The sequence below is a fragment of the Rhinatrema bivittatum genome, chromosome 12 (genome assembly GCF_901001135.1).
Source record: "Rhinatrema bivittatum chromosome 12, aRhiBiv1.1, whole genome shotgun sequence".
Classification (NCBI taxonomy): Eukaryota; Metazoa; Chordata; class Amphibia; order Gymnophiona; family Rhinatrematidae; genus Rhinatrema; species Rhinatrema bivittatum.
This window is the reverse complement of record NC_042626.1, coordinates 49,114,437-49,139,618: the sequence shown is the minus strand read 5'-3', so window position 1 is coordinate 49,139,618 and position 25,182 is coordinate 49,114,437. Positions and strand designations below refer to the sequence as shown.

Genomic DNA, 25,182 nt, shown 5'->3' with positions numbered 1-25,182 from the left:
CCCCCACCCCTTCTCAGATCCTGAATTAAAAAAAAGGTCAAGAGCAAAGTCCACTCGCTCCCACCCAGGTCCCTGGTCATTTAAATATGGGGCATCGTGCCTGAAGAATGGCACTGAAGTGATGTTCCTCTGGTGCAACCAGCAATTTTATGATGTAAAAACAGAGAGGAGAGCTCCAGGCCACTTCCAGCTCGGTTCTAGGCTAGCCACAGGTTGACTCTGGGTTGGCCCTGGCCAGAGCCCAGCTAAGCCAAATTAGTTTTTGAGCTGAGAGTGAGGGTTGGTGGGGCCTGGGAGGCACAGTTGGACAGGCCTGGGTCTCAGGCTTACATTTTGCTGGGTGGGAGGGGGCTTCCAAGGCTGTAGGAGGCCTGGTTTTTTTTTAATACCAGGAATATGAAAATACCCTAAAGATTTTGGATATTTTCATAGGAGGCCATTTTCAGTTCATTCCATTCAGAGTGAACCAAAACTAGCCTCATTTGTTGCATTCGTTGCAAATGAATGCACATCTCTACTAAAGATCTGGCCAAGATCCTGGACAGAATTTCAGCTGAACACTGTATGACTGAATAGAGCAGGGTTACATGCACCTTCAGGCTTACCTGAGAAGAGTTGAAGAGCATTTCATAGTGCATTTGTATCTGCCAAAGAACTCCAGACACTTCAGTGTAAGGGATGGCCATAAAGACCACATAGTGAACCCCAAACAGTGGCATCAGGACAAGCGTGGACTTCAGGAGTTTTCTGCAAGTGGTAGAAAATCCAGGATTAGTTAGCTCAGCATGCCATCTGGCGACAGTGTTTCTAAATGTGGTTCTTGGCGCCAGCTGGCTGGTCAGGTTTTCAGGCTATCCACAATGAATATGCATAAAATAAATTTGCATACAATGGAGGCAGCACATGCAAATCCATCTCATGCCATATTCATGTGGATATCTTGAAAATTTGTCAGGTTGAGAACCGGTCCAAGTAGCAACTTCTACATAAATACCCCTACAAAGGACAATCCAAAAGATGAAAACTGAGCAACATTATAGAGAAGGGATCATGATAAACCAAGACAGCCCAATGCTATCCTGCCCCAGAGATATGGTGAATAACAGATCCCTACCTATTTTCTCTACATATCTCCATTATATCCAGACAGTCCACGGTTTTCATTTCTTCCAGTGGTCTATGGTCTTTCACCAGGAATTAAATTGGGTAAAGATTAGGTGGTCCTTATGGTCCTTATCTCCCATCAAATTCTATGTTTCTGTGTTGAGGCCACTTAAGTACACAGAATTTCATGGATGTAGCAAGAGAGAGGGTAATTACCTGGTGTAGGTCCTGGACGTATGTGAAATAACGTAAAGGGAGGACTTGGTATATTCCATAAAGTGCACTTGATAAGATATCACTGTACTGCACTTCAGAGCTCGCTTATAATGACGTCTGGCGTTTCTACCTCACTCTGTGATGCTGGAATTTTTTTTTTTTTTTTTATAAATGTTTCTGTGACACAGACAGACAGTAAGGGTTATGTGGCAAGATATATCCTTTGTCACTGGTTCTCAACTCAGTCCTCGGTGCACATCCAGGCAGTTGGATTTTCAGGATATCCACAATGAATATGCATGAGATAGGTTTGCAATATGGATATCCTAAAATCCAGACTGGGTGGATGTGTTCCGAGGACTGGGTTGACAATTACTACTTTATGCAAGTCACTGGCCAGTGCAGATTTCTATCATGACTACAGCTTCGTTCACTTTAGGACAGGCAGGGTTTTCCAAACCTGCCCTGTGTTCTCCCTCAGGCAGCACTGAATGTGCATGTGAAAAATTAGCACATACTGGGTTTCCAAGGTATACAAATTTATCTCCTGCATATTCATTATGAATATCCTGAGTTGTTAGGCTCCCAGGACAGGTTTGGGAAGCCCTGGTATAAACGACGCACAAACAGAAACCTTTTTCAGAACAAGAGATCAGCTGAAGCTCCAAGGGGGTAGACTGAGAAGTAACAGAGGAAAGTATTTCTTCACAAAGAGGGTGGCCTTCTGGAGGAAGTGGTGGAGGCAAAAACAGTGGCAGAGTTTAGGAAAGGATGGGATAAACGGAGAAGGGTCCTAGCCTCAAAGAAGTGAAGGAAAACCAGAGATCAACTGGGGTAAATGGAAATGTAGTGTTCAGTGAATGGGCATTGCGGCCTTATCTGCTGTCATATTCTATGTTTTGCAGGTCTTGAAAGATTCCGTCTTAGCTTTGCCCCCTAGTTTTTCCTTTGGGGAAAGAGAACTACAAGTTTCTGCATGCAATGGGGCAAACCCAGGCCTGGATTAGCCTGACCTATCACAACAGAACCAATTGGGTCGCCCTAATTCATTATGGCCAGTCCATAAACTGTGGAGTCTTTCTGCCTCCCTCAAAGAGGAGGGTATGGAGAGAAAACTCCAGGAGGGCAACGGAAATATCAATTTTAAGAACCACTGCAAGAAATCTGAGAAGTTAGCAAGCAAATAATAATAATAATAATGCTTCCCTAAGAATATACAGCACTCCCTATAACCTTAGGAGAAAACAAGCACTTTCCAGTTGCCCAGTTAGCTCCTACTGAACCTATCAGGAAGCCACTGAAAGAGAGCAGGTGGGCCACCAAACCCCAAATTACAGAGAAAAGAGTTAACACTTTTTTTTTAAGGGTGAATAGGACTATATTTAAGTGCCATAGACCCTTAGGAAAGCATTTTCACCCAATGAAGTTTTGAGTCAGCAAACGGACAGACAGAAGGTCCTCGACAGGTGTTTTCTCCTGCAGACATGCCATGCATTGGGTTCGGACCCCCACCTGTACTGGTGCCGAGGGTCTAGCTTTCCTGTGTTGGTTCCCCACAGCTTGGATGCCAGGACCCTCACAATATTCAGAAAGAGAAGGAAATTTATCTGCAGAGAGAGAAAGAGGGAGGGAAGGAAGGTCACATTCACCGCTCACAACTGTAGCACATTCCAATATCTGCTCACCAAAATGCATCTTGATATCTGTCAGGAATGTCAGCAAAGTCTTGACAGCTCTAACAACTCCTGCTATTAGGTTTAAAGAGAAAACAAAACATCTGTTCAGAATCTACTTATTTTAATACAGCTGTAAGCAGGATAGTTATCAGAAATTGCGCTCACAAATTTGTCGCTTTGAAAGGGAGTAATGCACGAGGGGTGGTTGTGCTCTGTGCTGTGCATGTAATATATATATGGCTATGGGACAGTTGTGCTCTGTACTCTTCATCCTTGTGTATTACAGGTCAGATCTTTCTATGTGTCTTCTCCTGTTTTTAAGCTTGAAGCTAAACTCCCAAAATGCTAGGCTGCTGAAAACTGACATCCTCGATCCTCCTATAAAAAGCCTTTACAAATTCAGATGACTTTGTTATAAGTTTCTTACCATAATAGCCACTAGAATAGGGATCTGATAAATCCATTTCATCTTGCCAGCACTGAGGTCCCAGCACCTAAAACAAGAGGAATTTGACTATATAATACAGAGCTGGTACCCCTTCATGATCTCCGATGTCAGAATGTGCTAAATGCCTACAGCCAACATACAGCAGCGGTGAGATGCCATTCGCCACTAGTTAGGAGACATCTGTACAACTGACTAGGTGGTGCCAACTTCTGGTAAGGATATTGGTCCTGGCTTTTAAGAATATAACTGGCATTCTGGGTCAGACCAATGGTCCATTGAGCCCAGCATCTTATCTCCGACACTGGCCAATTCAGACCACTAGGCAGCACCCATCAGATCCCAATGGGGAGATCCCATACCTGTTGCTCATTCCCAGAAGAAAGGGAGAGAAATTCTCAAGTCTACCTGACTGATAATTAATAGACTTGTCCTCAAGAGAATCTAATCTTATCTTATACCATCAAAGGACCAGACAACATATGGGAATAATCTAAGAGTAACTTTTGCTCTTATCATTCTAAATGCCACCCAAACACATCACTAAATCCTAGCCTTATATCAAGTCTGTAGGCTCTGCAATCATAGCTCTTCCCCATCCAAGGATTGAATCTTCATTCTCTCTGGTTGAGATAGAGTAGCCACCTTACCCCAGGTCCAGAAAATAGGCTGATTCAGGCCTAGTTTTGCCTCGCAGTATGCCTGGATTTGTAGTTCTGATTTTTTTTCCCCATTGATTTCCCTAAGAAAATCAGAACTACAAATTAATTTTTGCAATGGGCAACCAGGCCTGGATCAGCTTGTTTGGTGGATCCAGGGTGAGGTGGCCACTCTTCTTTGAGGTTCTGAATTCCCTGCTAACCCACAGTGAATTTCTTGTTGTATGAGACATACCTATAGGGTTTATTACCAAGCCCCACATGTTTTCTGCATGTACTTGATGGCTGGGGGGAAGATGGGAAGAAAGTTGTTAAGTTTTATGGCAGCATTGGCAGACATCTGTTTGCAGTACAAAATATTACCGCAAGCTAGATTTTAAATAATTAAAAATTAGTGCAGAAGGGTTTCTTTTAGTATCTCGGCATTGAAAACTGTGTTATTACAACTATAGATAAGGATTCAGAGCATCTGAATCAAATTAATGTGAATTTGGGAAAGGTGCTAGAGTAAATGAATAAAACCATATAGTAGCAAATCCCCAGGACCTGATGGTATTCACGTCAAGAGTTTTTTAAAAGTACTCATAAATGACATTTCAGACTTGCTACTGGTAATCTGTAAGATATCATTCAAATCTACCTCTATACCTGAGGACTGGAGTAACAAATGTAATGCCAATTTTAAAATAGGGCTCCAGTGGTGAGCCTGATGGAAGTGCTGGGAAAAATGGTGGAAGCTATTGTTAATTACTAGTCATGTAGATAAACATGGTTTAATTAAAAAGATGCAATGGGAGGTTGTGCCTATTAGAATTCTTTGAAAGTGTGTAGATAAAGCTGAGACAACTGACATAGTACATTTGTTTGGTAAAGTCCCTCATGAGAGACTCCTCAGAAAACTAAAAAGTCATTGGATAGGAGTTGATGTCTTACTGTGGATTGGTAACTGGTTAAAATATAGAAAACAGAGAGTAGGACTAAATGATACATTTTCTCAATGGAGAATGGTAAATTGTGGAGTACCCCAGGGATCTGTACTGGGACTGGTGTTTAATATATTAATTAACAATCTGGAAAAAAGTCATGGGATAGGAGTGATTCCATTTTCTGACTGACACAAAATATTCAATGTACTTAAAATATAAGCAAACTGTGATGAACTGTAGAAGGAACTTGCAAGACTGGGTAACTGGGCATCTAAATGGTAGATGATATTTCATGTGGACAAGTGCAACAAGATACACATAGGGGAAAATAATTCTAACTATAGGTAGACAATGCTGGGTTCTAAATCTTCAAAGAGATAGCCCTGTTAGTCTGGTGTAGCAAAAAAGAAAAAAAAAGGAGTTGAATAGCACCTTATAGAGCATGAGTTCCCTCATTAAAAAACGTAACACCTTCACCGGAGGTCTGAACAGAAACAATGGCTTAATGCTCACTATACTCCTGGGGGAATTCTGTGCAAAAAAATTTAAAATTCTGCGCACAAAAACTGAAAATTCTGCAAAATTGTGCAAACCTTATATTGGTCAAAATAACACAATTTACATGACAGTCTTTAAGTAATTACATTTTAAATTATTACAGAAAAAAGGTATTACTTAAAGTTGCAGAATTTTAAATATTTTGAGCAGAATTTCCCTAGAAATTCACTGTAAGAGTGTCCCTTCCACATACACACACCCTCATACAGGTTCCCTCACTCTCTCGCACACACACATCCCCTCATACAAGGCCCTCTCTCTTGCATACACACCCACACAAGCTCCCTTTCTCTTTCACACAAACATCCTCACCAGGCTACCTATGTCTCTCTCTCACGCAGCCCTTCACACAGGCTCTGTCTCACACATACACAATCCCTTCACACAGGCTAGCACCCTCACATACACACAATCCCTTTTTCATACACACGAGCTCCCAATCTCTCACACACATACACACTCCTTCACAATCTCCTCATATAGGCTCCCTCTCTCTGAAACCCACACTCAAGCATCCCCCCACCCACCCTCTCTTACCTCACATGCTCTCTCTCACACCCTCCTGCTCTCTGTCACCCTCCCCTCATATAGGCTCCCTCTCTGAAACCCACACTCAAGCATCCCCCCCCAATCCCTCTCTTACCAACCAAGCTGTCTCTCACCTTCCCCCACACCCCCTCTCCTCTCTCACACACACATTCTCTCTCACCGGCAACCCCCTCCCCTCATATAGGTTCCCTCTCTCTGAAACCCACACTCAAGCATCCCTCCACCCACCCTCTCTTACCTCCCATGCTCTCTCTCACACCCTCCTGCTCTCTCTCACCCTCCCCACCCCCCCTCTTACCAACCATGCTCTCTGTCATCCTCCCCTTTCTCACACACACATTCTCTCTCACCGGCACCCCCCCCCCCATGCTCTCTCTCACATCCTCCTGCTCTCTCTCACCCTCCCCTCCCCTCTCTGACACACATTCTCTCTCTCCGGCATGCTGCGGGACGTGCTCCATTCGCGGCGAAGATGAAGGCCCGGCGCGCCTTTCGCGGTGAAAAGGGAAGAGCCCCATGTGCTACGAACGGCGCGCCGGGACTTCATCTTCATCGTGAATGGAGTGTGTCCCGCGGCACATGGGGGCCTTCCCTTTTCGCTGCGAACAGCGCACCGGGCCTTCATCTTTGCTGCGAACGGAGCATGTGCCGCGGGACACGCTCCATTTGCGGCATGCCACGGTCTCCTCTGCTATTTTCTGCGATTTGGGAATTCTGCGCGGGGGGGGGGGGGGGAATTCTGCACAAATTCTGCATTCCGCAGTAGCGCAGAATTCCCCCAGGAGGTATCACTACAACTATCTATAAACGTAACTGTTATCACATCAATCTGTCTATTCACATGTTCTTCAGTTGTCATTAGGCTTTACTATAATGCTATTAACACTCGCTCCCCATCATATCCTGCCTAATCCAATGCCTTCCCTCTGTTCTGTATATATTTTAACCATCTCTTGTACATCACTTCATGCATCTAACGAAGTGGACTCTGTCCTCGAAAGCTCATGTTTTACTAAATGTCTGTAAAGTGCCACTCAACTCCTGTCTTTAATGCTGGGTTCTGTATTAGAAGTCACCACCCAGGAAAAGGATCTAGGAGTTACTGTGGATAATACATTGAAATCCTTAGCTCAATGTGCAGCAGTGGTCAAAAAAGGAAATAGAAGGTTAGGAGTTTATTCAGAAAAGAATGGAGAATAAAACTGAATCTCATATTGCCTCTGTATAGATTTGTGCTGCGACCACACCTTGAGTACTGTATGCAGTTCTAGTTGCCTCATCTTAAGAAAAATATAGCAGAATTAGAAAGGGTGCCGAGGAAGGCAACCAAAATGACAAAGGGGATGGAATGGCTCCCCCCGGATCTTCAGCTTGGAGAAAAGATAAGTGACAGAGGATATGAGTGGGGGGTGGGGGGAACAAGTAATTAGGGAAAGGTTATTTACCCTTTCAAATAGCAGTAGGACTAGAGGACTCTCCGTGAAACTAGCAGGTAGCAGATTTAAAACAAAATTAGAGAAAGTACTTTTTCACTCCTCGCAACATGAGACTGTGGAATTTGTTGGTGGAGGATGTGGTCAGGGCATCTAGCACAGCTGAGATTAAAAGGGATTTGGACAAGTTCCGAGGAGAAAAGTCCATGAGCAATGATCGGCCAGATAGACTTGAGGAAAGCCACCACTTACCCCAGGGAGTGAGCAACAAAGGAAGACCTTGGATCCTAACTCTTTGGGATTTTCCAGGTTTCCTGGAATTCCAAGCTCAGACTCTCTTGTCCTATCCACATGCATGCGGGTGCAATATCTTCTGTTTTACAGACCTGTGCATTCTCTGTTTTTCCCGGATTTCCCCCTATTTGCTTTTAGGTTTTCACCAGCTCTTAAAATTCATGCTTGGTGCCATTCCAGAAATTTTCCTGAAAGTATTGCTAGTAATGACCTCACTCTGACCCCATCACAGTACATAATGATTTTGAGGGGTCTGGATTTGGATTTTAGATATACGTATTCACCTTTTTCTCTGCCCAAAAAGGCTTACAATCTAAATTGTACTGGAGGTTGAAGTGACTTGCCCAAGATCACAAGGAGCAGCAGAGGGATTTGAATTCTGCTTCTCAGCTTGCTGCTCTAACCCCTAGGCTGCTCCTCAACAATTAATAATAAATGATAAATCTGAATTTCCATAGGGATCACAGAACTGATAATAGGCCAATGTGCTCTGCAGATCTGAGACCCTGAACAACCAGGCAACATCCTTCTCTGCCTACCACTCTCCTAATTCTCTGGGCTTGTGGAAATGAATAGTGCAGCGGTTACATACTGTGTATCTGCCAGAGACACTCTCACGCTGGCCCAAATGGACACGAACACAGCAGGAAGACCTGGAGGGAGGGAGGAGAGAAAAGCACCAATTTTGGAGCATGCTTGGAGAGAACTGGCTCAGTTCATCAGGTTCATGGAAGAGGTGGGAATTAATCAAGTTCAAGAATTACAGCGTTGAGTGCACAGTGCAAGAGGATTTTGTCCATTCTACATCCATGTTATCATCGAATATTTGCTCTGCTCAGTTCCTGGGAAAGCTGCAGTGAATGTTGGGAATTATGGTTTTCTCTACCGAATAGTGCCTTACTCACTGATCTTGGGATCAGTTCCTGGAAAGCCTGTGGTGATGACAATGGTGATTTTTTTTTTTTTAATTGACTCTGACCACTGAACATGAGCTCTGGCTTGTTCTGTTTATAACTCATATAGCTCAAAACCAAACTCCCTTGCTTTGTTGCGGCCTCTCTATCCTTTGACTAACCTAATATCTACGTTTGACCTAAAGATCCAAGGGCCAACTCTGGATTAGCTACTACACAGGCCGATACAGTACAGTGCGCTCCAGTACAGAGCGCACAGTTAACCCGCGATTGGATACGCGTTTTCGACGCGCTAGCTTTACCCCTTATTCAGTAAGGGGTAATAGCGTGTCGAAAATGCGCATCCAACCCCCCCGAACCTAATAGCGCCCGCAACATGCAAATGCATGTTGATGGCCCTATTATGTATTCCCGCGCGATACAGAAAGTAAAATGTGCAGCCAAGCCGCACATTTTACTTTAAGAAATTAGCGCCTACCCAAAGGTAGTGCTAATTTCTGCCAGCGCCGGGGAAGTGCACAGAAAAGCAGTAAAAACTGCTTTTCTGTGCACCCTCCGACTTAATATCATGGCGATATTAAGTCGGAGGCCGCCAAAGTTAAAAAAAAGTTAAAAATAATTTTAAAAAATGTTGAAATGGGCCCACGGCTCGCGGGTTGAAAACTGGACGCTCAATTTTGCCGGCATCCGGTTTCCGAACCTGTGGCTGTCAGCGGGCTTGAGAACCAATGCCGGCAAAATTGAGCGTCAGCTGTCAAACCCGCTGACAGCCACCGCTTCCATCAAAAAAGAGGCGCTAGTTACGCGCTAGTGTCCCTAGCGCCTCTTTTTGCTGCAGGCCCTAATTTAAATAAATTAGTTTAGTGAATCGCGCGTACAGGAGAGTGGCCTGTGCGCGCGCCAGCTCTCCCGCGACTTTTACTGTATCGGCCCAACAGTGAGCTGTTCCACTCAGGAAATACTCTCACCAGACATTCATTCTAGAACAAAGGCGGGCAAATGTTTGATTGGGGCCCAAGAAGGTCTGGGGAGAAGACTCCCCTGGAGTTTTAACCAGTGCATGGGGCAGGGGCAAGAGCCTCTCCTGGCCCCAACCGAAGCAGGAGGGGAGTTCCTGATGTGAGAGTCCCATCTGGTCCAAGGTGGTGATATAAATTCCAGCCCACTTCTGTATAGAAGCCTCCCTTTGGCCAGATGTGAGCTTAATCAGGCAAAGGGTTTATTACTTGTAAGGCAGGGCAAGTAGCAAGTAAGGGTGTGGTGAAAGGTTACTTATCTGTTCAAGTCTAGCTGATTAACTTAAAGGGAAAGCTGGCATGATTAACTTCTAGTGCACAGGCGGGACATTTTTCAAAGAGATTCCCCCAAACCTGTTTATGCCGCTTTACCCCACCGTACTCTACGCCCACAAAGTATGCGAGGTAGAGAAGTCCCCACAGCTCTGGCCTGCCACGAATTTTCAGAGCCCCGTGGGGAGAGTGCAAATTGCTCTCCCCAAGTCCAGGGGGGTCAGCAGAATGAGAACGTGGGATGTACCACTACATCCTGGGGGGGGGGGGGGGGGGGGGGCAACTCTCAAAGTAGAGTTTGCGGCTGCTGTGCATCTGTGGACTTTGTGCAGATTTTCACAGGCAACGCAGGCTCGCGGATGCTTCCACCTGCTTGTTTTTCCTGTGGGTAGTATTTTTTTTGAGATGGGAAAATTAGCATAAGTAGATTTGAAACCGTGCTGCATGAGCATTAGTTCCATCCTGACCTAAACACCCATCCCCTCACCCTGGAAAAGTTTTTTTTCCTAACGTGGCTAAAAGGGTAGAAATTCTGAAACCCCAGGCATACCGGGTGGGAGGTCAGCGGATTGCCCTTTTGCCCTGCTAAATTTGTACTTACCCAGGGAAATGTACTTCGGAAAGGTGCCCTCACACAGGCCAAGTTTTAAAGTGATTTGCGTGGATAAAAAGCCTTTTGTCCGTGTCGCTCGGTTGGAATCTGTCCCCCCCGACGGCGGTTAATAGTTCTTTTGGCCGCACTGACTGCAGGCATTCCCCAGGGAGGGGATCAGGCCATGTGGGTTCTCTTCAGCCCTCACCGCTCTCAGAACCCATTGCTTACCCCAGCCGATGATGGTGAGCGCCCACAGGTAGCTCTTGTCCGAGAGCAAAGCCATGAAGATGAGGCTGTGCAGGTACAAGCCCTCCACCAGGATCCAGTAGTGGTTGGTGGCCAGGAAATAGAGAAACACGGTCACAGCGGTTTTGCACCCAAGCTGCTTCGTCCATGCCAGAGAAAAGAGAAAGAAGCACATGGATTACGTCCTTCAGCCACACAAAAGCGAGATCATGCATGCAGCCTGAAACGTAAAGGAATCTGGATCCTGTGCTCAAGCAATGGAAGTCGGATCCCAAAGATGGACCCAACACTGTGTTCAGGTCTCTGTTACCGGGTCAGAACAATGGGTGCGGTGGTGTGTTTGAGTGCAGTGTGCAGGGCTATTACTTAGACAGCAAGCAGTGTGGAAGGCTGCATTACCAGGACAGGGCACCATCAGGCCGATACAGTAAAACCCGTGGGAGAGCCGGGGCTCCGAGGTGAGTGCCTGCTCTCCCAATGCGCGCATAGGCCACTCTCCTATGTATGCGATTTATTATACAAATGAGGGCCCGTGGTAAAAAGAGATGCTAGGGACACTAGCGCGTCCCTAGTGCCTCTTTTTTGACAGGAGTGGCGGCTGTCAGCGAGTTTGACAGCCGACGCTCAATTTTGCTGGCGTCGGTTCTCAAACCCGCTGACAGCCACGGGTTCAGAAAACAGACGCCGGCATAATTGAACGTCCGTCTTCTGACCCACGGGCCAATTTTAAATTTTTTTTTTTATTTTGGGGCCTCCGACTTAATATCGCTATGATATTAAGTCGGAGGTGTACAGAAAAGCAGTTTTTTCTGCTTTTCTGTGCACTTCCCTGGCGCCGGCAGAAATTAACGCCAGCCTTTGGGCAGGTGTTAATTTCTGAAAGCAAAATGTGCGGCTTCGCTGCACATTTTGCTTTCTGGATCATGCGGGAATAACTAATAGCGCCCGCAACATGCATTTGCATGTTGCGGGCGCTATTAGTTTTGGGGGGGGGGGGGGGGGGTTGGCCGTGCGTTTTCGCTATTACCCCTTACTGTAAAAGGGGTAAAGCTGGCACATCAAAAATGCGTGGCCAAACCTGGGCTAACAGTGCGCTCCACCGGAGCGCACCGTACTGTATTGGCCCGCATATGCAGGTCTGTGCTACCAGGCTGTAGTGCTGCATACAGGATTGTATGAGCAGGATGGAGCACTGGGTGTGGTGCTGTGTTACCAGAGTGGGGTGCCGTGTGCAGGGTGTGTTACTGAGCTGGAGTGCCACGTGCAGAACTCTTACCAGGATGGAGGGAATGCTGCAGATATTTGTTACCAGGATGCAGCGCCATGTGCAGGACTGTGTATTGGACTGGAGTGCTGTGCGCAGGACTGTGATACCGGGTCAGACTCTAGGCATTTTTCTGTGTAAGTGTTTCTATCAAGGTGCACAGGGTGCATAGAGGGAGTGTGTACAAACAGCAAGTGATATCAGCAGGTGATAAGATGGAAGGAATGACACCACTCAAAAACAGCAGAATAAAAAGATCTGATTGGCTGATGCCTTCACGATGCACCCAATGACAGAATTTCTCCTCCCTAGGGTGAGACTTACCAGCTGAGTCCTGTGTCCTGCCGAAGATGCCAGCTCCGTCTTTACATCGTCCCCTCGGGTTCTCTCCACCTCCTCAGGCCCTGAGCCAGAGTACAGTACCACGTCCTTCACAAAGATGCTTGCAGCTCGGCAGATGAAGGAGGCAAAGAGATGGATGTGGATGTAGTTCCGGGTGCAGTGCAGTCTTCTGCAAGGGGAGGGAAAGACAAAACCTCTGCTCGGTGGGCCCCTTGCAGTCTCCTTACCATTCTGTTTTCCAAAATACTTCAGATGTGTGAAAAGGGAGGCAAGCAACAGCTTCTGAGCTCAACAGAACTTCTCAATGTGAAACTCCTTAAATTGTTTTTTGGGGTTTTTTAAAAAGATTTTTTAAGCTGAAGTTTCTGGCTTCCCTTCTTTTGAGCTATGTTGGCAAGAAGGTCCCAAGTGATGACATATACAGGCATCCAATCAATTCAGCTTGGCAATGATGTCACAAGTAGCATAATATGTTTCATTACAGGACTAATCACCTACCAGTGAGTGTCATGTGATTTAGAACACTCCTCCCATCTTGGCCACCATTAGCTGAGTAATTAGTGTTTCTTAGCATTATTTCTGTCTCCCATTTGAGGTTACTGTTTTTGTTGAACTGTAAAAGTCTCATGATATCAGTAATTAAGGACCAAGAGCTCAGCACATGAGTCTCAGCTTACAACACAGGCTCACTGCAGAAGGATGGAAGGATGACTGATCCCCTATTGTGGCATCGGCCGCCTTGTGGCACAGTGCAACTCGGTTAAGGCTCTGGGTTGATAAGGAAGGCCAGGGGTGACTCTGTGCCGGTCAGGTCTCTGACCTGAAACCTTTTTTGGCCGGGTCAGAAGCCTGTGCGGGCCACAGGAAAGGAGGAGGCAACATCAGCAGCCCCACCACAGGCTGAACAGCGTCAGCAGCTCCCATGGACCAAAGGGAGGAGGTGACCACCTTCCTGATTGGCCCACACCCTGAAGGAGGAAGAGAAATGTCCTTAAAATGTATGAGGGAGGATATTGTTCCTTTTGTTAAGTATTTAGTAAACTTTTCCCTGAAGGAAGGTAATTTACCGGTTCCTCTGAAAGAGGCTTTACTATGACTAGTATTTAAAAAAACAGACTTTAGCCGTGGATGACTTTAAGAACTATCGACCGGTCTCTAATCTCCCCTTTTTGACTAAAATAATAGAAAAAGTTATTTACAGTTAAAACAACTGTGGAATTTTATGGATGACCATAACATGTTAGATATGCAGCAGTATGGATTCAGGCCTGGACATAGCACTGAGACCTTACTACTATCACTCTGTGATGTATTTAGGTGAAGGTTTGACTCTGGCACTGAATTTTTACTTGTCCTGCTGGACTTAGCAGCAGCTTTTGGTACTGTTTTCCTCCTTCCTGAGAGAAAGGAGTTATCAGGTGCAGGTAGCTGGTAAGAAGTCCAGATTGTTTAAGAACTCACATGGACTGCCTCAGGGTTCGGCCCTTTTGGTCCTACTTTTCAATATATATTTGAAACCAATCTGTCATGTGTTTGCTGAATTGGACATCGGTTATCAAATCTACACCAGTGATATCCAATTTTATGTTCCTGTTAGAGGTTCATATACCGAGGCGCAGCAAAAGGTTTCTTCTTGCTTGCTGCATTTACAATCGTGGCTAACTAAGAATAGACTAGTGATTAAGTATGGCAGATCTTGTATCTGTCTAGATTTCCATCTGATAACATAACTATCGATAATTCTAGTATATCGATCTCCTAGGAAGTCCGTATGTCGGCCACAAATTAAGCAGGTTGTATGATCTTCTTATTATAAGCTACAAATGCTTTGCCCACCTGCATCTGGGTTCTGAAGTGATACATTCCACGGTAAAGTCGACAGTCAACTATTGCAATGCATTGTATATTGGTTTGCTTCTGTACATGACACGGGCACTTCAATGTATTCAAAATGCTGCAGCACGAATTGTGGTGGGAATTTCAGTCTCCCAGCATATAGAACCTTAGTTGTTAAAGTATCAGTGTTTCCCCATTATCTGGAGAATTACATTTAACGTTGCTCTCCTGGTATTAAAGGGCTTTAATGGCCTGGTCTCAAATTGTTTTAATTCTGTTTGGAAACCATACCAATCCACTAGGACTGTAAGATCAAGTTCACAAATATCATTGGATGTTCCATCTTTTAAAGTTATTCAACTTGATAAATCACGAGAGAGGCTCTTCTATGTTCAGGGACCTTTGATTTGGAATTCACTACCAAGGTATTTAAAAAGCGAAACTGGGCTTTTAAAGTTTAGAAAATTGGTAAAGGCCTTTTTTTTTAACAGGTTTTTAATATATCGGGATAGGAACACGAAGAGTCAATCTGACACTGATGAGTGGAAGTCTCTATGCAGATAAAATATGGGAATGGTCAAGTGCAAGTGATCTTTAAATTTTAGGTAAGATGTTGATTGCGCATAAGGGAGTAATTTTAATGTTCTAATGCTGTGTCTTTGTGTTTTAACTGTGGATGTTTTCATTGTAAATTGCCTAGAAATGTTGGTAGGCAGTTAATAAATGCTTAAATAGAATAAATAAGTGCCTGGAGATACAGTAAGAAACTGCTGGGGGAAGTGGGGTTCAAAGAGAGAGAGAGACAGTGTGCTGGGGATGAGGAAAGTGGTGAGAGAGAGACTGCCGAGCACAGGGTGAGGGACTGAGAGAGGAGTTGAGACAGGTCCACACTACTGTAGCTACTTGGGAAGGTGATGGGATGGGGATGAGAGTAGGTTGGGCACAGACTCTTACTTTCTCCCTGTTCTTGCCACCCCATCAACAGTACCTGTTGTGTTTAGAAAATCACTTTTGGGGCAAGTGGGGTTTGGGTACATCTCTGAGGTAATTCAGCGGGATCCCAGGAAGAGGGTGGACAAATAGGAAAACATGGGTGAAGGCTTCCCTCCCTGTTCTTAGCCAGCTGGGGATATTGGTTCACATGAAAAGGACTTTAGCAGCTTTTCCTTACTTGAAGTAACATAGGAGGGAAAGAGCGACAATGAGGGAGGCCAAGGAGATGGAGTAACCAACAGTATACATCAGGTAAAGTCGATGAAATACATCCTGTAAGCAAGAAGACATCAGATGTCACAGTCAATTTGAGGCCTCTGTGTTAATGCACATTTATATATGTATGGCACTTATAATCCACTACCTCTAAATAAATGATCAGTGTACAAATTGTATACACAATTTACATATTATAAACACAATAACATTTAAATGGTTTCTCATGTCTATGAGTCACTTTATGCAGTTGGAAGTGGCTTTTCTGAACAAAACATTGTTCACATTCAGAACATTTAAATGGTTTCTCACACATATGGGTCATTTCATGCTGTCACAGGTTGCTTTTTTGTAAGATGGCATGACACATGTTTCTGTATTGAGGTTAGAATTACAGGACAGGAAAACAAGCACTTCACTGCTCCTCAATATAGTAGGAAGGAAAACTTGAATAAGGAGAAATTCTCTGATTTTTGGTCATGTAAAAAAATGTCTATAACAGGGGTGGCCAAACTTTCATGCACCAAGAGCCAAGAAGTCAGGCTGCACAGTGCCAAAGAGCCTTACATTTTCAAAAGATGAAAGTTGTGGGGGGGGGGGAGGCCCCCCCATTCTAACAGTATCTCTCCCTCTCTCAATCCTGACACCTACCCTGTCCCCACCAGTCTTTGTCAAGCTTATTCTGCTCCCACTAGCCTCTTTCTTAATCCCCAAGTCTCTCACAAATCCTTCCACCCAAGTCTTTCAATCCTCTCATCCAGTTCCCACCAGACTCTCTCAATCCTCCCACCCTGACCCATTTGTCTCTGACCAGCACATTCTTTCTCTTTTCTTGCTCTTTCTTGTCCCCATCACTCTCCCTCAGTCAGCTCAAGCAAAACATTCACCAAACCTCACAAGAATAATGATGGGCTCAGTGGCTCCAACATTAACATCTCCCTCCCAACACTTTGTGCTACACTGTCACACACCCCCCTCCCCACTTGTCCTCTGCCTACCACAATTATCTCCCTTGTCCCTACCCCCTCGTATTCTCTCTCTCCCTCTATCACATCCCCTCCACTGCTCTCTCTAGCTCTCTCACATACACCCGTCAACATTACCCCCTTCTGGCTCTTACACACCCACCACTTTGCCTCCAGAATTCACCCCTTTTCAAGTCACTCTCCCCAAACGTATTCATCCCTTCTTGTATGTGTCTGACTCAAATACTTTCCCCTCTTTTTACCATCCCTGGCTCTCTTACCCCTCCACCCCATCACACCTCTAACTTCCATTCTCTCCACTTTACCATCGCCACTTCTGGCTCTGTTACCCCCTCTCCCGTTTACCCCTCTAGCTCTCTCTCACTCTTCCTTGCACCTTCACTACCTATGATTGTCACCGATCCTCACTCTCCCTCCCCTTTCATGCACTCTGGCTCTTTCACACTCACACTCACACTCATCATCACTTCTGCCCCACTCATACTCCATTTCTGTTTTGTTTTCACCCTCCTCCCAATCACCACTGCTGACTTTCTTTCTCACATACCCTCTCCCTGCTTTCTCAGAACCTTTACCCTTTCTTTCAAACCCCTTCTACCCCCATCCCTGGCTCTCTCATGCCACCTTCACTCCTCCCGCATGGCTTTCATACAACCCCCTATCCTGGTCCCCTCACACCTGTTGCCGAACATGTGGCAGGATGGACCTTGGGGAGGAATAAGGAGCCAGGTAGTCCAAGTTCATTGCTGATTTCAGGGACATGGGGAAGGAAACAATATTCACCCCCCCCCATCTTCCACACAGCATAAGCTCCTCCTTGTGCTGTTCTCCCCAACTCTTACAACATCCACCCCTTTTAATGTCACTGCCCTCAGAAGCATTCACCTCTTTTTGCACCACTCCTCCTTTAATCATTCACCTAATGACTGCTCCTCCAAGTACTCATGAACTATAATCACCCCTTCTCCCTCACCCCCTTTTAACATTCACTCCCTTCCCCTTGCCTGACTGGGGCTTTGGCTGACTCCCTTCCCCCCTCTGCTGTTAGTTGAATCCCCATGTCCTGGGAGCATGTTGAGCTGCTGGGCCTGGAGCAGTGTACACTGCAGCCCTTCCTCTCCAGACAGCGGACCAGAGAAAAGTCCTCTATACCAGGCAGCAGGTGGGGCGGGGGGTTTGAGCTGCAGCAGCGAGCTGACTGGCTCTTCTTTGCTGTCCTGTCAACTCCAACCTCATCCCCTCCGGGGGTGGGGGGAGAAGCAGGGTGAGTAGTAGAGCAGGAATAAGCAGAGAAAACCCTTTGATCTCTGCTCTAGCCCCTCCCTTCTGTCTCTGCAGTAACCAGCAGCACTGTCAGGTCAGGAGAGGGAGGGAAGGCTGGAGCAGAATGACTCTTCCCTGCTATCTTCTGCTGGGTGTGCTTCCTGCTCCAGTGCCCACCCTCTGCCCCGCTGCTCAGTTGCCAGAGGACAAGAGCCACATTTTGCACACGAAAGAGCCACATGTGGTTCCCGAGTCATAGGATGACCGCCCCTGGTCTATAATTTCACTAAAGCAGGCTCGGCGTGACCATTAGGCAGGGCTAGGCAGTCGCCTAGGGCAGCGGCAGTGGGCGGGGTGCCGCCGGGGCGCCATGTTAAAAAATGTGAAAGGAGGGGGCGCCAGCAGTTGGAGAGCATTTGCTAGGTTGGTGTGACATGGTGTGTAAGAGAGAGAGCGAGAGAGCACTGTCGAGGGTTACCGTAACTCTATATATCTGCCATTGTCAGAGGCGCACACTCAACTCGGGGTGGGTTATGTTGGTCTACCTTCAGACCCTTGCACCGGCCCTGCACTAAAGTGAGAGGTTGTTTTTTTTTTTATTTTTCCCCTCTATGCTTAGAATAGATTTATCTGGAGCGCAGCTCGCTACAGAACAGGGCCTATATATGAGAGAAAGCAGGATAGTTCCCTGAAGAGGCCGGAAGGCTGCGCAGGAGAGCGGAACAGAAGGAAGGGGAAAGGAACACTTTTGAAACCTCTTCCCCTCGTAGGGTTGCGCTTGGTCACACGTATCTCGGGACAGCCTGGTTTTCCCCCTCCCGCCAGCTCCTTTACCTTCTCGTAGGTGCGTTGCTCCGCAGTGAAGAACTTGGTGCATTCGGTGTAATTTGCCCAGGTCTTGTTGCTGTCCAGGGTTGGCTCCCACCTCCCGGCCGAGTCGCACTTCCGGTAAGCGTGCCCTGGAAATGCAGGCGGGGTGTGGTTGGAAGTCAAGGGGGCTCCCTTTAATGCAGGTACCCTAAACCTGTTCTTGGGACCCTGCAGCCAGTCAAACTTTCAGGATATCCACAGTGAATATATGCAGGAGATAAAGCTGTATACTCTGGAGACTCAGTACAATGCAAATTTTATCGCATGAATATTTTACATTTTTTACATTTCATTTTTGTATTTATAGGCCGCATCTCAAAGCAGCTTACAGAACAAAATGCAAGCAATAGATTGCAAACATTTGCTGCAGATAGCCTGAAAATCTGCCTGGTTGTGAGGTTTGAAAAGCCCAGCCTTAATGTACATACAATAGTAACAAATGAAATGCATACAGCACCCTTCAACCACGCAGATATTTCAGAGGCACTCGCACAGACACCGCTGGGAGGATGGCTTGGCAGCAATGGTTTGGTTCTTGGACTGCATGAACGTTTCCATTTATTTATGTATTTAGTTATTACAAATACTTCTATTCTGCCAACAATAACTATCAGGCCGATACAATACGGGCGCACTAAAAATGTGCATCCATTTTGAGCAGCCACTGTTTCAACGCACACACAGCTACCTCTCCTGGGCGCACGATAGAATATTTAAATGAGGGGGCACGCTGTGCCCCTAGCGTCTCCTTGGCAGCGGTCACCCAGGAGAGGTGGCTGTCAGGGGTTAGGGAAATGGACACTCAATTTTACCAGCGTCCCTTTTCCTAACCTGACCACAGACATCCTTTTTTTTAAAACCTTTTGGTACCTCCAATTTTATTATCACCACGATACTAAGTCAGAGGATGTACAGAAAAGAAATTTTTTTCTGTATACTTTTTTGGGCTGCTCAGAAATGTAATGCCTGATCTGGGCAGGTGTTAATGTCTGATCATAAAAATGTGTGAATCGGGCACACTTTTTTTCTTTGGATCTGGGGTGAATAGCTAATAGCTTCATCAACATGCATATGATCAGCGCTATTAGTTTTGCGGGGGGTTGGATAATCATTTTGGATGCGCTAATCCCCTTATGGTATAAGGGGTTGTGAACGCGTGTCCAGAACCTGCGTCCAACCACGGGTTAAACAGTGCGCTCAGCTGAGCACACTGCGTTGTATCAGCCTGTATGTTAAACTAAGCAGATTACAAAATTAACATAAAGCAATGTTAAAAACAAACAACAACATACAAACATAAAATAGTGAAATCATATCAAGAAAATGCTCAGTTAGAGTTGAGCAGAGAGTGGCGCAGGGCGATAATGGGCACAGCCTGACCCAGAGAGTCACAGCTGTTGTCACACAGGAATTCAGAGGAAACTGCACAGCTGTGGCACATTTAGTTACACAAGCAAAGAAAAACTTCCTGCTCTCAAAATCAGGGTCACAGGATAGTTTGGATAGTGAAACACGCTAAACCCTCCATTGGGGCTTCGTTTTAAGTTCAATAAGTAGATTTAATCAAATCCCAGATGGCAACATGACCACCGGCTGCTAAGGAGCTGGCATGCAAAGCAATTTTGCCATTGCCTACCTAGCGATGGCGTTCACAGGCAAAAATGGCTTGAGGTTTAATGGTCACATAACTTACTGATAACAAAATTGTGGCTAAAAGCCACCAGGGCCTGGCTACTGCATTTCTACCTCTTTACGTGACATTATGGGTTTTCCCTCAGCAATGTCCTCCTATTTGTCATCCTGGCCAGCAGTTGCACTAAAGTCTCTTAGAAGGGGTTATAGGGCTAGGCTGATGGCTCAGTTGCTAAGAACTGTGCACTGCCATGTGGAAGGTCATAAGAAGAAGAACAGGAGAATTGTCATGTTGGGTCAGAACAAGGGTCCATCAAACCCAGTATTCTGTTTCCAACAGTGGCCAAGCCAGGATACAAGTACCTCGCAGGATCCTATATAGTAAATAAATTCCACGCTGCTTTCCCCAAGTCTGCCTTGTTGATAACAGTTTATGAACTTTTCCTTCAGGAACTTGTTCAAACCTTTTTAAAACTCACCTATGCTAACTACTTTTACCACATCCTCCAGCAATTAATTCCAGAGCTTAATTGTGCGTTGATGAAAAAATATTTTCTCTGATTTGTTTTATATGTGCTACTTAGTAACTGCATGGAAGTCCCCGAGTCCTTGCATTTTTGAAAGAGGAAACAACCAATTTGCATTTACCCGTTTCACACCAGTCATGATTTTAGACCTCTAACATATTCCCCTCAGCCATCTCTTCTCCATAGCCTTTCCTTCCATTCCTTATATCATTTTGATTACCCTTCCCTGAACCTTTTCCAGTTCAGCTACATCTTTTTTTGAGATGTGGCCACCAGAATCATACACACTACTCTAGGTGTGGTCGCACCATGGAGTGATTCAGATAGGATACTCTCTGTCTTATTTTCCATTCTATTTCCCAATCTAATCCCCAGGTAAGGTCTTCAACTCCACCAGTCAGCTAGTACTTGGGATGCAGTGGAGGCAGCATTCACAGCCTCCAGGAGACTAGGGATAGGGATGGGGAATTCATGGTCATTGCCTCAAGGGTGAACACCTAGTTGTTGGGTTCAGAGCCCATGATTGCAGGGTTCCAGAAGGAGCCTTGGTACACAGCCCAAGCCCAGAACCATCACTACAATGACTGGACTAAACATAAGATGGGGGTTTGGGGGTAATGAGAATTAATCTCTGGGTAGTTGGGGATAAAGGCTTCTGGTGCCAGAATCCAGCCTTGGTTCCGACTGAACTGGAAGTACAAAGAAGCACGAGGAAACTATCAGGTCAAAGGGAAAAAGAAGAGGATACAATTAGGAGCCACCTTATATAAAAAGCTGGGGGCCTTAGGTAGAGGACCCCTCTACGCTCCATGGGATCCTATAAAGAGATGTGAACGGGAACAGTTACCTCTGTGGTTAAAGTCATAGATGTATTCCGGACACTGGACTGATACCATTTCATTCTGAGATCCCTCGGGCCAGCAAATAATCCCATCCCACTCTGGCGTGCAGGCATGGTCTACAAAATATATGGATAAATCATCAAGTCAATTAAAGCAGATCAAGGGAAACTGAAATACCATGAGGGGGAGAGAGCCCCCATCCAGGGAGGCTAGAATGGATTCCCTGTGTGATTGCACTGTTTTCCTCTCTGCCTCCCATCCCCCAACACATTTTTACCTTTGCCCTTTATGGGCTGGGAGTTTATATTTCTCTGGCACTTCACTTTTGCATCAGCCAACAAATAGATTTGTTCCTCTTTAGTGATGACATCGTCTGTATCCACCTGTCAAAGAAAAATAAAACATTTTGTTATGGTGGGTCGGAAGCCTAGAAGGAGGTGGATGGCATTGGCTGGAGTGGAAGGGAGCATGGAATTAGGAAGATTCCTGGGTAGGTAACAGTCTGAAAATCTGTCAAAGCACTTCATCAGCAAATGGGTCCAGAAGATTCACTTTCGTATTTTGCATCAGATGGGACTGATCCTGTTCATGTTTGCAAGAGACTGAGCCAGACTTGTGGATTCTATCCTCGTCCAAACATTGCAGATGTGGTTGGCAGAGTTAGTGCTCATGTCAGGGTGTCAGAGAGAACCATGAAAAGTGGTCGTACATGCATCGATATTTATTAGAAAGTTGTGTACTTTTGCTAAGAAAATGTGAAATATATATTTTTAAATAAATCACGCTGACATACAGAGTAGCTGATGCAATAAAGTGCATTGAGCCTAGCACATGGGTCTACGCACAGTTGGGCATGTGTTTTGGATGCGCTAGACTAGCACCCGATGCAATAAGGAGATTAACACATCCAAAATGCTTGCCCAAACAAATGAGTAGCCAATAGCACCCATCACATGTAAAATCCATGTAAATGAGGCTATTACCCCCCCCCCCCTCCTCGATGCAGGAAATTGTAGGGCGCCCAATGCACAGTTTTTAACGTGGCAAAATTTAACTCCAGCCCCGGCAGTGGAGTAAAATCAATTTGCGAGTCAAGGGTTCATTAGAAATTTAAAAAATACTGTCATCTGTGTGTCCTCCTACTTAGTATCATTGTGACACTTACATTTACTGCTTGCAGTGTTGAAAATTAAATGTATATTGGCTTGATTGAAAAAAAAAATTCTTATGGCCGCACAATTTAGAAGCCCATAGTAAGGGGAGCTTAGCTATGGGCGTCTTCAGCAACCTCGGCAAATAACACAAAAATCGACCTGAAGAAGTGGGATAAAAACAGATGTTCGTATTGAGCTCCTGTTGCAATTGTAGGCTCCGGATGCATTTAAACACTATGGATGCACAATTCTTTCCTAGTGCACTCTTTTTTGTGCAGCCTCTCACTTAAATACTGCATCGGGCACCCAAGGAATGTGGCTGCACACGGGTTAAGAAAATGGGCACTCAATACGAGTGCCCATTTTCAGTATGCGTCTTATTGATGGGCCCCAGAGGATGATAGAAGATTCTTGTGATGAGAGGAATAGATGAGGAGTAAATCCTCTGCTTTTCTGGCACTTGCAATCAATCCACGTTATGAGAATTTCCCCAGTTGGGGGTGTAAATATGCCCTTAATGCACAATGGTGTTGCAGAGAGAATCCATGGTAGCAAATAGGTCAGCTTGTGCTCTCTATTTCTTCAGCAACTGGCTTTGTTGGAAGGAAAACGCTTAGCAAATGGTGAAGGCCACAAAAATTATTAGCAATCCCACAAATAACTCAACAGATCAGATTCGTTCGTATGGTGGAATTTATGACTTGTTTCTGGGCTCGATTGCTCCTGGGAATTCCTGGGAACTGTAGGGGAGCTTCACTGCTCTTTCGTTCAGAAGAGTCTCCATTAGCTTTCCTACCACCAAAGTCAGACTAATCAGTCTGTAATTTGCAGAGGGACTACGTCCATCTTCCAGTCCGGCAGAGCCAGTCCTGCCTTCAGTGAACCCACCAGAACCTCTCTGAGCTCCCTTACTGGTCCCATGGCTTTGCTCGCTTTGTTTTCTTAGTTCCACACAAACACACTTCCATAAACTGCACAGGATCTACCCAACAACTATATGTACCCTTGTCAATAAATATTCGGAACACACTCCTAAGGCAAATAAGAGACTGAATGTTTTCAATAGCAGGCCCCAGGCTGTGAAACTCACTTCCAGAGCCATTAAGTCAGATAACAGAAAAAAAGACCTTCAAACGGGAACTGGAAACATGGCTTTTTAGAAAGGCTTACGACTTAACGTAAATAACCTCAATACTGGGACTTGCTCTGACAAGACAAAAGATAACGCTAGTCGAACTATAATAGATAATGAATGAGATAAAGGTTTCCCTAGTATGATTAGAATCTTTTACTGTTATGTAATCCTAGAATGAATTAATAAGAACTAAATTAGATAAGAACTACCTTGATATCAATGTAGATGTATAATTATGAACCAGCATATTTATTCTCTGTGATGTTGATCTGGAAGAGTGATCATTAACACAAAGCATATGTCCATTGACCACGAAAATTAATGTTAATACTGTAAACCATTGTGATCTTCGTTTGGAACAACGGTATATAAAATGCATAAATAAATAAATATTCTCCAAGTCTTTCTTCAATGAATACTGAACAGAAGTATATGTTTAGCATTTCTGCTCTTTTCTTGTTCCTCAGCCCCCTACATTTCTTCTTGTTTTCTCTCATAAGAACATAAGATATGCCAAACTGGGTCAGACCAAGGATCCATCAAGCCCAGTATCCTGTTTCCAACAGTGGCCAATCCAAGTTACAAGTACCTGGCAAGTGCCCAAAAATAAGATAAATCACAAGCTAATATGCTTATTAATTACCCTAATAACAGTTTATGGATTTTTTTCTCTAGGAACTTATCCAAACCTTTTCTAAACCCTGTTACACTAACTGCTGTAACCACATCCTCTGGCAATAAATTCCAGAGCTTAACTATGCACTGAGTGAAAAAGTATTTTCTTTTCAGTCTCCTCCTGTCTGCTGAACTTTCTAACAGAGGTGCCATAGGGTGCCAAACTGTGATGCCAGTTTTTATATTTCTAACAATTCTTCTGGCCCTTTCCTCTTCCAGTGACCTTATTAATAGTTCAGGCACCTTAATTCTTTAACCTGCTGCCGTGGGAGCTCTCCTAGCATATTAAGGTATTAGAAAATTGGTTAGGCAGTGAGAAGAAGGGGGAATAAGCGAGCGACCCGGGACAGAGGAAACTCACCAAAGCACAGGCAGATGTGAGCACAGCGAGCCAGCCAATCAGAGGGATGCAGCCCTCCATGGTCCTCAGCAGGGAAAACCAGACGCTAGGAAAGAACTTGCAGAAAATCCCCGGACCGGACGACATCCGGCGCCTGTTTCTGCTGAATTCCCCGCTATGCTGATCTCTGGACAGCTAATGAC

General features: G+C 45.2%; 1 protein-coding gene across 1 annotated transcript in view; it reads right to left on the bottom strand.

Moving 5' to 3' along the window:
* The window catches only part of LOC115073634 (parathyroid hormone/parathyroid hormone-related peptide receptor-like), a 33,370-nt gene extending 8,310 nt beyond the window's left edge, over nt 1-25,060 (bottom strand). The window contains exons 1-11 of the mRNA XM_029572235.1: nt 25,001-25,060; nt 21,953-22,058; nt 21,681-21,791; nt 18,639-18,763; nt 15,518-15,612; nt 12,493-12,679; nt 10,887-11,040; nt 8,453-8,513; nt 3,424-3,490; nt 2,833-2,927; nt 606-747 (exon numbers count right to left, since the gene is read on the bottom strand). Of these exons, the coding sequence (XP_029428095.1) occupies nt 606-747; nt 2,833-2,927; nt 3,424-3,490; nt 8,453-8,513; nt 10,887-11,040; nt 12,493-12,679; nt 15,518-15,612; nt 18,639-18,763; nt 21,681-21,791; nt 21,953-22,058; nt 25,001-25,060 (1,203 nt within the window). The remainder of the gene's footprint in view (nt 1-605; nt 748-2,832; nt 2,928-3,423; nt 3,491-8,452; nt 8,514-10,886; nt 11,041-12,492; nt 12,680-15,517; nt 15,613-18,638; nt 18,764-21,680; nt 21,792-21,952; nt 22,059-25,000) is intronic.
* Nucleotides 25,061-25,182: the final 122 nt, after the last annotated feature.